The sequence below is a fragment of the Lepidochelys olivacea genome (assembly GCF_965140295.1).
Source record: "Lepidochelys olivacea isolate rLepOli2 genome assembly, chromosome: 26".
In the NCBI taxonomy this organism is placed as follows: Eukaryota; Metazoa; Chordata; order Testudines; family Cheloniidae; genus Lepidochelys; species Lepidochelys olivacea.
The window spans coordinates 1,773,853-1,787,913 of NC_140436.1; the positions used below are offsets into that span (position 1 = coordinate 1,773,853).

General features: G+C 50.4%; 1 protein-coding gene across 5 annotated transcripts in view; it reads left to right on the plus strand.

Moving 5' to 3' along the window:
* FGFR1 (fibroblast growth factor receptor 1) overlaps positions 1 to 14,061 on the plus strand; it is a 128,881-nt gene that overhangs the window by 84,339 nt on the left and 30,481 nt on the right. For 2 of the 5 annotated variants that reach the window (XM_084614993.1, XM_084614998.1), the window contains one exon: positions 1,457 to 1,809. In XM_084614993.1, coding sequence (XP_084471119.1) covers positions 1,457 to 1,600 — 144 coding nt within the window. In that variant the 3' untranslated portion in view covers positions 1,601 to 1,809. The other 3 variants (XM_084614992.1, XM_084614994.1, XM_084614995.1) reach the window with 3 other exon arrangements.

The window sequence follows — 14,061 nt, forward strand, 5'->3', positions numbered from 1 at the left end:
ATTTGACTCTGCCGGCTGTGGGTCTCGGCTGCCAAGTGGGGCCTAGACGCACGCACAGAGCCTCCCAACTCTCGCTCTATGGCAGGAAGGGAGGGTCGTGCTGCAGGAACTCACAGCCACTCCCTGGGATCCTCCTGGCAAGGCAGGATTTCCCCAGCTGGCCACAGGGAGCACCGGGGCTCCTAGAGCCTTGAGGCTCCAGAAGCGCTGCCTGGCAGAGGCAGAAGAGCCTGTGGCTTAACACTGGAGTTTGTTAGCAGGGGCTGGGGGCAGGCCCAGGCTGTGCTCGGGCTCATGAGTGATGGCAGCTGTGTCCAAGGGCCAGGTGCAAAGAGGCGTGAGCTGGACAAGACCCAAGGAGGGGACAGTCACCGTGGGCCATGTGCTCCTAGCTTGCACTGAAGTAGGCGACCCTAGCAGACTGCATCATCTGGGGCTGCGGCCCCCTGCAGCGAGAGGCAAAGCTGCCTCTCCCCCAGCCTGGCAGCTTTGCGAGGGGCATTACTTGGACTTGCCAGCCCTCCTGGCCTCACGTGTTAACGCTGCCTCTGGTTTTTCGGTCTGCTGTGTGGCAAGGAAACTCGTGCACCAGGGCAGATGAATGGAGAGGCAGGAAGAAGGAGCCCCCATTAGTCAGGTGCTATTAATGCAGACTGGAGGGGAGCCCAGGATGGTCTCGGACATAGGGCACTGGCCTTGGAACTGGGGGACGATTCGATTCCCAGTTTGCCACTCATCTGCTGTCTGACCTAGGGCAAGTCATTTCCCCTCACAGTACTTGGTCCCCTCCCACCCTGGTCTCCTTAGACTCTTCGGGTTAGGGCAGTTCTCTCCATGTATGTTCTCACTTACCCGGTGAGGCAGGAGGGCGAGCCCCGAGGGGCTCTTGCTTCTGGCTCCAAGTGGGCATGACCTTCTCTGGGGACAGTGTCTGGTGGGCATTGGACTAGGGCAGTACACCTGTCAAACCGTAATGCAGGTGTCCTGAGGCAAGCTCAGGGAGGACAGAAACCTCCCGTGGTCTGTGGAGCAGAAGGGTAAAAGCTCGCTTGATCTTGATTTTCAGTATGGATATAAGGAATGAATACAGCGGCTAGCGCAATGGGCCCTGGTCTTGGCTGGGGTCTCTATAGTAAGGCAAATGAGTCACCATGGGGGTGGCTAAACCCTTCATGGGAATACATTGGCCAGTGCTCTAGGGACAATGGTTTTGATGATTTAGTTGGGGATTGGTCCTGCTTTGAGCAGGGGGTTGGACTAGATGACCTCCTGAGGTCTCTTCCAACCCTGATATTCGATGATTCAATGATTCGAGTGTTCTTTTTCTGTCCCCTCTCTCTGGTCTGTCCCTGCAGAACAACAAGCTACCACTCCCTGGGCTGGGTGGTGAGTATTGCTGTGAAACCATGGGCTGGTAGCACAAAAGGACTTAGGTGGTTTTTTTTCTTGGTTGCAGTTTCCTCAGGCTCAGACAGGCTGGAGACAACAAATCGCCTTGTTCCAGGGATCCCGAGGACTCAGGACTCATCACCCAGGTTTTATTTTATTGGCAAACAATCACACTACTCGTGAGTTAATGGGGCTCAAGTGTAGGGGGTAGATAGAGGGTTGTACCACAAATCCAAAGAATATGAATGTTTGTGACTTAATATTCATAATGAACTGTATACTGATGCCTGCGTCTTCCATTCTGTTGTGTCACACACTCTGCGATTGGGAAGGTTCTTTACAGAACCAGTCCCTCTACGTATCGTACTTTGTTCACATGCTGTTTGTGTAGAACAAATATCGTTACTTTCTTCCCTCTCTGCTTGTTGTCTCTCACCAGTTCTTTTGTCGTCACTCCTGCTGCACTTGAGTGAGTTTTACAGCTTATCTTCTCCCTTGTCCTTAGTAACTGAGGCCTACTTTACGCTGTGTTCCTGCACAAAGGGCTGGGAGACTAGCATGCGGTAGATAAAGTGCTTTCTCGATGTCCCCATGACAGGCGCAGATCAGCTTTGGAGAAAACAGCGTGCTCCCTTGTCACCGCCAACACACATGCATGGTGCCGGATGGGGCGATCGGGGGACAGAGGCCTTTCCCTTTGGCTTCTGTTGCCTTTTCTGGTGGGTAACAAAGGTGATTGCTGCTGGTATCGACCAGCTTGAGACTGGGTAAGTCCCAGTTACGAACCCCTAGCAGCAGCCATCAAAACTCCTTGGGAAGATTGAAAAGGAGTTAACTAAGGCTAGTCTTTATGCCGGCCTGTAGCTAGAAATGTCTGTCTGTCAGAGCTCTTGGGAAGGGCCAGGCTGCTGTTAGAAGCCAGCCCAGTGCCTGAATCCTTCATTCAGGGGGTAGATGGGGCACCTGGACCTAAAGCTCAGGAGCAAACATTTACAGCCACGTTTCCAAAAGAGCTCGGGGTCAGTCTCTGCAGAATTCAGCACTTGGAATTATCATAGAATCATAGAATCATAGAATATCAGGGTTGGAAGGGACCCCAGAAGGTCATCTTGTCCAACCCCCTGCTCAAAGCAGGACCAATTCCCAGTTAAATCATCCCAGCCAGGGCTTTGTCAAGCCTGACCTTAAAAACCTCTAAGGAAGGAGATTCTACCACCTCCCTAGGTAACGCATTCCAGTGTTTCACCACCCTCTTAGTGAAAAAGTTTTTCCTAATATCCAATCTAAACCTCCCCCACTGCAACTTGAGACCATTACTCCTCGTTCTGTCATCTGCTACCATTGAGAACAGTCTAGAGCCATCCTCTTTGGAACCCCCTTTCAGGTAGTTGAAAGCAGCTATCAAATCCCCCCTCATTCTTCTCTTCTGCAGGCTAAACAATCCCAGCTCCCTCAGCCTCTCCTCATAACTCATGTGTTCCAGTCCCCTAATCATTTTTGTTGCCCTTCGCTGGACTCTCTCCAATTTATCCACATCCTTCTTGAAGTGTGGGGCCCAAAACTGGACACAGTACTCCAGATGAGGCCTCACCAATGTCGAATAGAGGGGAACGATCACGTCCCTCGATCTGCTCGCTATGCCCCTACTTATACATCCCAAAATGCCATTGGCCTTCTTGGCAACAAGGGCACACTGCTGGCTCATATCCAGCTTCTCGTCCACTGTCACCCCTAGGTCCTTTTCCGCAGAACTGCTGCCTAGCCATTCGGTCCCTAGTCTGTAGCTAGTGCTAGAATTAGTGTGGAATTGGGGCCACCAGGTCTTCACAAGTGTGCGTCAGCACCTGATAGCTCCCGTTGTGACACTGATAGCTGCATTTTCAGCATCCGATGAGCTGGGCTGTCCTGTGAATCTGGCCCTGATTAGGGGCTGAGCTCTTTTTAAGGCCTGTTTTTCAGAGCTGCTGAGCCCTTATGACTCCAAGCGAAGTCAGGGAGAGCTTCAGTTGCTCAGCTTCTCTGGAAAGGAGGCCTTAATGTGATCTTTGGACTCACTGGGCACTATTTCTCTGGCCCCTCTCCAAGCAGGGCTTAGTCAGTGAGCTAGAATATCCAAGAACTGGTTATCTTGCAATGTCCTTACAAAGGAACTTTGCTTTCTCGACTACGGATAAATCTAGTCTTGACCAGTCCTTATGACTTTGTAACAGAAAGAGCTTAGCTAAGACAATATCAGCATCCCGTCTTTCTAACCCATAGGGCGCGTGCCGTTGTTTGAAGGATTTCTGTTCCACTAAAATAACCAGAATGCGGTGCATGTAACTTGCCTGTGACTTGGAGCCCGGGCGCGCGAACAGCTGACCAAACATGCCCCATTCACAGGCTGAGACATGATCACGAAACTTAGGGCAAACTGCCAGCCACCGGGAAATTCAAAGCAGGATAGGCTGATGGAGAGAGAGGCAGGGTGGCCCAGTGGCTAGGACACAAGACTGGCCCTCCGGAGACCTAGATCCTATTCCCAGCACTGCTGCTGGGTGGCCTGGGTGTCATTTCCCCTCTTTTGGGCACGGAGCTTCTCCCACCATGCAGCACCCAGCACAAGGTGGACCCAATCTCAGTTGAGGCCCGTTATGTGCTGTCATCATAATGATCACCAGCCTGACTAGGGGTGGGCTGTTAACTCTGATCTGCAGGGAAGTTTCGTAGTTGTTTGTTAGAGGCTGTAATCGGTGGGCCAAAAATGAGCTGATTATAATCATCTAGTATCTGTACCTAGGGACCCCAGTTGGGGTCAGTGCCCCATTGTGCTGGGTGCTGTACAAACAAGCAGTGAAGAGCGCAGACTCTAGGATTCTGAGGAGATGCAGCAGTTAGATGAAAGAGACAAGGGAGGGAGGTGATGGAAGGAGCAATAAGCATCATCATCTGGGTGCATTCTCTTCCATGTGGAAGCACAAAGAGCCGCCGATGAGTTGTGGGAGAACTGAAAATCCATTGTGGAGAGACTCCTCCTCCAAGTGTCATTCCTGCCTCGGTTTAGATTCCTTTGGGTTTTTTGGTCTCCTTTCTTTGTAGCTGTTCTTGGAGTCAGAAGTGGGACCTGGAGGGGCATATATAAGTCATACCCAAGCCCCCAAATCTTCAGTCTAGTCCAAATGGCATAGACTAGCTCCCAGTCTTTCTATGGGATGGGCTTAACCTGGGGCCAGACTGTGACTTCATTTGTATCCAGGGCTACTCACTGTGTCATTCGGAGGAAGGTAGTGAAGTCAGGTGGGGAAATAAGTAACAAAGGCTCCCAGTTTCCATGGAAGCCTCCCCAGGACACAGTGTTGAGTGGGGAGGATGAAGATTTCGGAGAACTATCTGGCAGAGAGAACTCTCCCCAGCGGGGCCAGCAGCACTTCAAGAAACAAATTGTTATGCAGAGGAAGTTTCCCCAGAACTCGGGATTTCAGCACGGCCGTGGATCATGCTCTTTGGCAGTGCTGCCAGCTGATGGGGTCTGCGCATCCGGCACAGCTCATCTCAGCATGAGGAGAGAGACCACGGCTGTCAATCCAAGGAGGTTTGGATGCCAGGCGGTGACAGGGAGCTGCCCTGGAGCATGGCCAAGGAGCCTGTTAGTCAGGAATTCACGTACTCTGCAGAGCAGGGAACGTGACACCACGGCAAGCAGGGGGGGAACATTTTGGAACGTACATCTCTGGCATTTTGAAAGATGCTCCAGCCTGTCTGAGCCAAGGGGGCAGCCAAATGCCCGCTGCCCATGATGCTTGTGGCTCATCCTCCGAGGGGAGCCGATGGCCCAGAACACTCCTTCCCTGGCCTTTTCCCAGCTCATTTAATGCTAAGGGACGAGAACCAGCCCTCTCGCTGCCTGGGACATGGTGGCCGAACAGCGCAGAACCTTGGCGAGTGAAGAGCCACCCACCCCACCTGAGAGACTCTGGGGAAAGTTTTCTTTAGTTTCAAGCCCTTCTGTTGCTATTCAGCCTCCCACCCATTGGGTGGCCTTTGGGATCCCAATGGGGAGTTCCCCCGCGTTTGAGAGGTGGTTACAGGTCAGGCCCATCTCTCCTAGGGATATTTGCCTGGAAACAAGATTGGTTAAGAGTTCCATTCCCCGCTCCACCCCACCCACCTCTGAGGGCAGGGTCCTGTTTGTGGTGTTGCAACTGCTGGCTGAGGAATGTATTGTGCTCTCTTCTGCCCGTAGATGGCAGGCTCTTGAGGACAAAGACTTGTTTGGCATAGATCACCCAGTCTGCAGGGCTGAGCCCCACCCGATGACAATCCCTCTGCCTCCAATCCAGCAAGGTACAGAATCAAGGGTTTAACTTCAAGCACATGAAAATCAATCCCATTGAAATCAATCCCATTGAAATCACTGCGTCTACCACTGCACGTGCGTAAGTGCTCTGCTGGGTCGGGGCCCCAGAGAGGAGCAATGCATAGTGACTTACCAGAAGGTAGACACGGCTTTTGGCTGGTGCATGGGCTACATTTGGCTCAGTTGCAGTGGGGGAGGTTTAGATTGGATATTAGGAAAAACTTTTTCACTAAGAGGGTGGTGAAACACTGGAATGCGTTACCTAGGGAGGTGGTAGAATCTCCTTCCTTAGAGGTTTTTAAGGTCAGGCTTGACAAAGCCCTGGCTGGGATGATTTAACTGGGAATTGGTCCTGCTTTGAGCAGGGGGTTGGACTAGATGACCTTCTGGGGTCCCTTCCAACCCTGATATTCTATGATTCTATGATTCTATGATTCAGTGTTGTCTGCTCCTTTCCTTGGCTGGGAAGGGACTGTTCCACTGAATGTTCCATAGGTTTGCTGTAGAATGCTCAGCAAATTCTCTTGTATTTTTCCCTGTTCCTCATTCTGTATGTCTTTCCCAGTTCTTTTTCTCAGAACTTCTTGGCTACAGAGCCCTCATTCTGGTTTATTTTAAGCTGCTGTAAGCCCCAGTCCCTCTTTCATCATGTCATTATGAATTCATAACAGAAACAAAAGCCTGCTAGGAACGTAATGCTTTATTAATACAAAGAGCTATAAATCCCAGCCTTGTGTGGGCCTCGCTAAATCAATTCCTTTCTGGCAGAATGCTAATCAATTATAAAAATGCTGATCCTGGGGAGCAAGGAACAAGGATGGGTGATGGATGAAACATATTTTCCTAAATTACCAAAGCTCTAGAAAAACCTGCAGAAACTCTGGGGTGGATACTCGCAGCGGTAATACTCTAGGTGATCACTCCCTTGTAACACAGCCATGCACCACCATGAGGGAAGGATGGAGAGTGCCAAGGAAAGATGGATAGGAAGAGACAGACATCTCTCTTGCATGGGGTGGAGCTCGAGTGCCGAGGCACTCGTGATATAAAATGTGAACGGCTAGAAAGGGACAGCTGGAGGGACGGTATGGGCAGGGCTTCTTGGTAAGGTGATATCTGTGCAACTCCCCGCATCTGCCAGGGTCTTTATCCATCCCCCTAGGGCTTGTAGTGACCCATGTAAAACCTCACCCACCTTTAAAACATGCTAGATCTCTAACATCCCCCAGTACTGGCACTGCAGGCAAAGGGCCCGAGTCCGGTCCCTACCATTGCTCAGGCTGGGCAGCACCTTATTCCCAGTGGCCCAACTGGAACAGTTTGTGGAGTGTGGTACGACTCAGTCGGAGGAAGGGTATCAGAATATGGTATCGGAATGTGGGGAACTATTAGGAAAGGGATGGATAATAAGACAGTAAATATCACAATGCCACAATATAAATATATGGTGCACCCATCCCTTGAATACTGCAAGCAGGTCTCATCACCCCATCTCAACAAAGATGTATTAGAATTGGAAAAGGTACAGAGAAGGATGACAAAAATGATTCGGATTATGGAACAGCTTCCATATGCAGAGAATAAAAAGACTTTCACTGTTCAGTTTGGAAAAGAGACGACTAAGGGGGGAGATGTTAGAGGTCTATAAAATCATGGATGGTGTGGAGAAAGGGAGTAAGGTGGTGTTATTTACCTCTTCGCATAACACAAGAACCAGGGGACACCCAATGAAATTAGCAGGCAGCAGGTTTAAAACAAATGGAAGGAAGTATTTTTTCACACAACGCACTGCCTGTGGAACTCATTGCCAGGGGATGTTGGGAAGGCCAAACATATAAGTGGGATCAAAAAAGAATGAGATAAGTTCCTGTAGGATAGGTCCATCAATGGCTGTTAGTCACAATGGTGATATTTGCGTTGGTGACACCAGCCCCTTGTCCCCTCCCTCTGTTCTGCCTGCTGCTTCCCTGGCTGTGAGCAGGCAGGGCCAGCACAGTGTCACGAACCCAGTTCTCCAGGGCTAGAAGCAGTGCACTCATGGGCGTGGGCGAGCGGAAGCAGCTCTAGCAGCCTGGTACCACACAAGCGGATGCATGCTGCACGCACCCTGCATGCTCCCCTGGCGCAGATGTGAGCTGAGGCCCTCATGGGCCATATGCTGCATCTCTCAGGTGAGTGCCAAGGAGTCTGCATGAGCTGATCCCAGCTAGAAGCTGCTCTGACACGGCCATCTACATAATAATAACTAATGAACACACTGGGAATGATGATGAAGTCGCTAAGAGACTGAGTTAATCATGTGCAACCTTGTAGCAAGAACATCAATAAAATCAATCCCCTCCCTATCCCACCCAGCAGCCCAAACACGTGGGGTAGGACCATTAACACAGGCAAGTCATGGCTTTATATAGAGCTGCCAAAGCAGGGCTCACACTGCAAAGGAGCAGCCGGCCATAAATATCCCCACTGCCCATCCAGTGGGGGATGGAGGCTTGAGGCAAACCGATGGGGCTGCGTGATTTAGAGCGAATTTCCCTGGCTAACAAACATGCAGCAAACCAATTGCAAATAATGGCCAGTGGTGTAGTGGAGTAGCCCTGTTGCTGGGGATGCAGCTGAGCAAAAGCAGGGCTGCTGTAGTGGAGTGGCACATGGCGGGAGGGAGAGTCATCTAGCCTGAAAGATGAAGCCCCCCCATGCATGGTAGGCAATTGCATGTGTCTCTGTAGCTCATGGCAGCAAGCAAACTAACCCCAAAGGGCTCACGGACCTACAGAGCCACCCACCTTCTTGCATTGCTATTTGAATTCAGAAACGCTGAAGGGCCCGATTGGCTGCCTGGCTGGAGGACAGAACAGATATGGGACAGGTACAAGTGGCTGCTTCCACTGCGAGGGGCGAGAGGGGAGTTCCGGCTCCATGGCTCGACCCGTGCTGCGTCCTCGGCAGAGCCTGCCAGCCGCTGCAAAGTGTGAAGGGGGATGTCAAGGAACAGGAGTGAGACCCACCCAGCTCATTTCAGCCAAGGGGGCTGAACAGCATCGGACGGTAACTACTTCTGGTCAGTGACCTTGGCTGTATTGTAACCCGTGGCCAAGGAGAGATCCATTATCAACTCCCTGGACCAGCTACTTGTTTGAGACCCCTCTCCTCCCGGGGCTGGCATTTCATTACCCCCAACTCCCTGCCTCCCCGCTCAAACCATCTCCTTCCTTACAGACCAAACCAGAGTAGATTCTTCCTGCCTCCTCCCATCCCAGCTTCTCCCTGACAGCTTTTGCTTTCCCCACACAGCTCCCAGCTAGCCGGGAGGGAAGGAGATGGGGGACGGAGGGGAGGCTAATACAGCTGCTGCAAAAATTCTCTGGTAATCACTGTCTCAGCAGGTTATTGCCCAGTGGCAGCTTCTCAGCACCTTTGTGTGTCAGAGAAATGGGGAATCTCATGTTCCCAAGGGAAGGGCTCGGAGGGCTGGACCCAAATGCAAGACCCACAATAGGCTTCTTAAAGTCACAGTCCATGCCTAGACAAGCCTGTTATCACCAGACAACCACTCCTGCTGCAACCAGCTTCCAGGACTGACTGGCTCATGGTGAGAAACAGCAGCATATAGAAGGGTTGGCTTAGAGTTTGACTGACAAAATACATGCGTAGCCTTCAGAGCCAAACGGAAGGTGTGCGCGTGCGCGCGTGTGTGTGTGTGTTTGTGTGTGTGCAGTATAAACTAGGAAACCAGAGACAAGGTGTGTAGAGGCCGCTTTCCAGAGCGTCAGGGGGCTCTCTGCACGTGCGTCTGTCATTCCAGCTTCGCCCTGTCTCTGGCCCAGCATCGAGATGAGGCCGTGTTTAAACACTCTGGGGCCAGCTTCTGGTCTTGGTTGCACTGATGTACTGACTGCAGTAGAGTCACTCCAGCTGTACACTGAGGCTTTGTCGTGACGGGGACGAAGGTGTCACGGCTAGGTCAGGCTTAGCTAACCGTGCTAGCTAAGCCCTGACTAAACATGACGCTTTTCCTTGGGTAGCTCTAGGAGAACGCCCAAGCTTGATGTCAGCTGGGCATGTTCTAGCCTAGGCAGGAGCAGAACTTGACCACACTTCCTAGCCAAGACAAAGCCTGAGATCAGAATCTGGCTCTGGGATTTGGGGGTGAAATCCAGAAGAGGCATTTTACCATGTCCTGATCCTGCAGTATTCTTTCTTTCCATTTATTGGTGCAAAACGATAATATGCCCCCCCACCCCCACCAAGAGCTTAGAAAAGTGGGTCAGAAAGCTGAGTAACAATAGAGATTGGACTATAATGGGGTACCTCTGCCCTCCAAAGCAGAGGTCAGTAAATTTGTTTGAGTTCCTTTAGAAGCCAGCCTGGCTTCCCTGCCTGCAGCTTGGATTCACTTGCTTGGGCCCCACTTGCTGCCAATTCTGGTTCCTATTCTCCCCTTCCCTCCCCCTGCACTGAAACGCAAAGAGGAACCAAACAAGAACTGATAACATGAGGAATGTCCCTAGAGAAGGATAACCCTGAGAGGAGCAGGATCTCTGGAAATAAGAGCAGGCCAGAAGGTGTTTGGCACCAGAGTCCACACGCTGGAAAAGTTATCATGGAGCCAAAGCACAAACTGGATTGGCTTTCTGAACAGTTTAATTTGCCATTGCTACAGAACGAAATCTTATAATTTATGGGGCTCCATTTAGTTAGTTTTCTTCTCTCTCTTGTGGGTCATGTACCCAAAATGCGGACATTCTTTTTTCTTGTGTCTGTCCAATAACGGGATCCCATCAGGCTGCATAAACTCAGTTTGGGCATGAGCTGAGGGAGAAGCCAGTACTGGCAGAACCAGGAGGTTCTGGGCCCAGCACTGAACCTCATGGTCACATGGCACACATGCCTGAATACCTTGCACCTCAGATTCCTAACCTCATCCTGGCTGTTCAGCCTAGTTCCTCTCCTCTGAGGGCTTAGTGCAAGGGTGGCCCACAGCTTGTGTTCTACTTTGTGACACATAAATAAAGCCAGAAAAGGCTTTGCCCCTCTGAAGGAGGAAGGCTGCATGTTTTGTTGCACTAGAAAGCTAGGTCATGTCTAGCCTGGAAAAGTCTGTGGTGCCTAGAGAACTAGTGAGATGATGACACCACAAGAGTCCAATTATGACAGGATGGATTTCCAGGCAGGAAACGTATAAGTCCCTAGACTGTTCCACCATTTAAGACCCTGTTTTGTTTTTGTTAACTCGTGTTTTACTCCAATGCCTGATGAACACTTGGGAGAAGGATCATTAGCAAAGAAATCCTAGCATTTGTCCACCCTGTCAGCTAAGCTGTCAGGGCTTGCAATATACATTCCTGGGACCTCCCAGAAATGGAAACAGTGCTTTGACTCTTAGCTGGCTGAGCAGGTTATGTGGAAGCAAGAATCTGCCACAGCGTCCCTGGGCAAGCTGGAAGGTATGAGACCTTCCCGCCAAGCATCCTCCCAGCCCGTTAGCAGGACCACCTGAGAGTTATTTTTCCTACCATCTAGCAACCATGTGCAGGGTGAATGAAGAGCCCATGTGGCAAGCTAGGAGCTAAAAGGGCTGGCCAGGGGTCAGTGGCTGGAGGGGAAACAGCCGCCTCTGCTGGACTGAAACAGCAAGAAAGCAGAGAAGAGCCAGACAGCACAAATGGGGATTTTGGAACTGTCTCCGCAGGAGCATGAATACAACTGAAGAGCCATGATTTTCTCTTTTGGCTGGGGAGAAGGGAGACCGTGTGAAGGAATCCCTGGCTTTGCACAGGCAGTAGCCAAGTGAGAGGGAGGATCAAAGCGGTCCTTAGCAGCGATGGGAGGGAAGCGGAGCTGCTCACTCCCGGTTACTGATGTGCTGTGTCGCACCACGTGCCAATGGTACTCAGCAAAAGGAAAGGAAATTTGTTCAAAGCCAGCAATGATGGGAAGCGCTGGGCCCTCAGTGCCCTCTCCCACCTGAAGGTTTTTGGTGTGGTCTTTTCATGAGAGACACTTCAAAGGCTGAGCGCCCCCATTGCAGGGAAACTGAGCGCATCTGTAAAATGGGGTATTGATAGCGGCCTCCTGTGAACAGTGCTGTGAGAAGCGCTAGGTAAGAGCTCAGGGTTGTTCTTATTTAACAAACAAACTTGTCCGAATCTATGTGTGTTTCCTTAATGGGGTGGGGTCTTCCAGGGTCACTGGCCGACGAAAACTCCGTTAAAAGCAGGGTTCCTTGCCTGTGTTGCTAGTTACTGAATATTAACCCTGACTGGCTGCCTCAAGCCTCGCGTTTCCTTTTTACCCTTCCCACTCCGGGCTTATCCCCTACCTGCCAGGCTGGGCGGGGGCACAGCTTGTCTGCAGCCTCACACCGGCTTCTCTTTCTGAGCACACAGGAGTTGCCAGGGTGCCGGGTGACAAACCCAGCAGGGGAATGTTCTTTCTTTCTTTAGTTTCCACGGCAACGTTTCTCTTGGTGTTGGGCCTCTACAAAATCCTACATGCTGGGTGTACAGTGTCAATATTACTAACTACAGCTGCCCGCTGCTGTGCCATCTTTTACCCAGGACCACACTATGCTCCTGGTTTCAGAGTAACAGCCGTGTTAATCTGTATTCGCAAAAAGAAAAGGAGGATTTGTGGCACCTTAGAGACTAACCAATTTATTTGATCATGAGCTTTCGTGAGCTACAGCTCACTTCATCTATATTCAGATGTGGAGCACTCTGATAACAGGGTCAACGGCTGTGAAAACCAGGCCCCTTATGTGCAGTTGTACTCTGAAGAGTGATTCTACCAAAGTGACAGTGCGGGAGTCTAGAGTTAGTGGCCCTCCATGTTCAGAACAAATCTGCTCAATGTAAAAGTAAACCAGTTTTTTTTTTCCTACCTGCCAGCTGTGCAAGCTCCCGCAGGGATCTGAGAGTAAAGCTGGGTACTTTTCTCATGTCTCATGCCAGAACTAGAGGCTCCTCAGGCAATGAAGTTGCACAGGTATCAATGCAGGGCAGAGAGAGCCCAACAGTTTGGAAGTTAGCTAGCAATTCTGCTGGTACGCAAGCCAGCTCCCTCTCCCGTAGCTGTGTTGGTTCTGCGAGGCTGACAGGAACAAGGTCTTATTTTGGTCTCTATCACTAGCTAGCGCTCAGAGCTGTTGATTAAATAGATTCCATCACTAGTCACTGTATTTTCAGCTTAGATGCAGCACATTTTAGCACAACAAAAAATAGGAAATTATTTTACAACTGCCTTCAGTTCTCTCAGGCTGTTTGGACTCTCTGCCTCCAGAGTGCATTGTCCAATCTGTGCCACATAGCCAGGAACAAGGAAGACATTATTCTGACAGGTTGTAATATTTTAAGAATGTTGACAAGCTTGGAGATCAGTTTCAGATTGTTGGGTGCTTTTCTAGTTTCACTCCAAGAAGTAGGCAGAAAATTACTCTGATAATACCCTTAATTTCCTGCAAATGGATAATGTTCCCTTGAAAGCTGTTCTCACTGATAGTCTATAAATGTATCTTAAGAGAATATCTTATACAGTCTAATATAGGATAATGGGAGAAGGCAGGTTCTCCAGACTAGTTTTTGAGATCTGTGTCTGCTCCAGCTTCTGAACTCAATTCTTTCCTAAGTGCACTTAGTCGTTGGCTATGAAAGTTTAAGGTAATTTGACCAGATAATTGCCCTTTCAGCACTCTCTTTGCTGGCTTAGGTTGGCTGATTTAAACAAGAGGCAGATCTGTCCAGAAAGGTCTAGCAGCACAAGGAACATCCCAAGCCCTGTTTCTCTTTAGATAAGGTGCTGCCCAAATAAGAGTCTGGTGGATTTTTATTTAAGTAAGAAAATTAAAGACTTTTACTAACTACAAGTGTCGATGTGGCAAAAGGACTTCCAGTCCATGGGCTAGTCAAACGCAGTGTCAGATACTGATCTTGGTCCCATAGGTCTTACTCCAGAGGCATGGCCTCCGGCAGGCTGGCCCCAGAGTAACTGAGTTCAGTATCTGTCCCAGATGTTGAGGATAATGCTAAGCAGCATCATGAACAAGGCCGGAACTCCCCGAGGGGCTGCTGCTGGGTGCAGAGCTCACGTCACCTTAACCCTCCAGCTGGAATGTTGGGGTGTTAGAAACACGAGGATTGGTCGGCTAGGCAGGGCGGTGGGGTCTATCTATCCTGGAGCTGCATATCTGCCAGTTTGTTTGCCACTCAGGTTTTCTTAAATAAGGGGCCTGAGCAGAACGCATTTCTTCTATCCATATAACGTGTCCGGTCCAGACTGACTGTCCCCCTAGGCAGAGGGATAGTCGTGGCTTCTGAACAGTGTCGGCAGCTTTATTC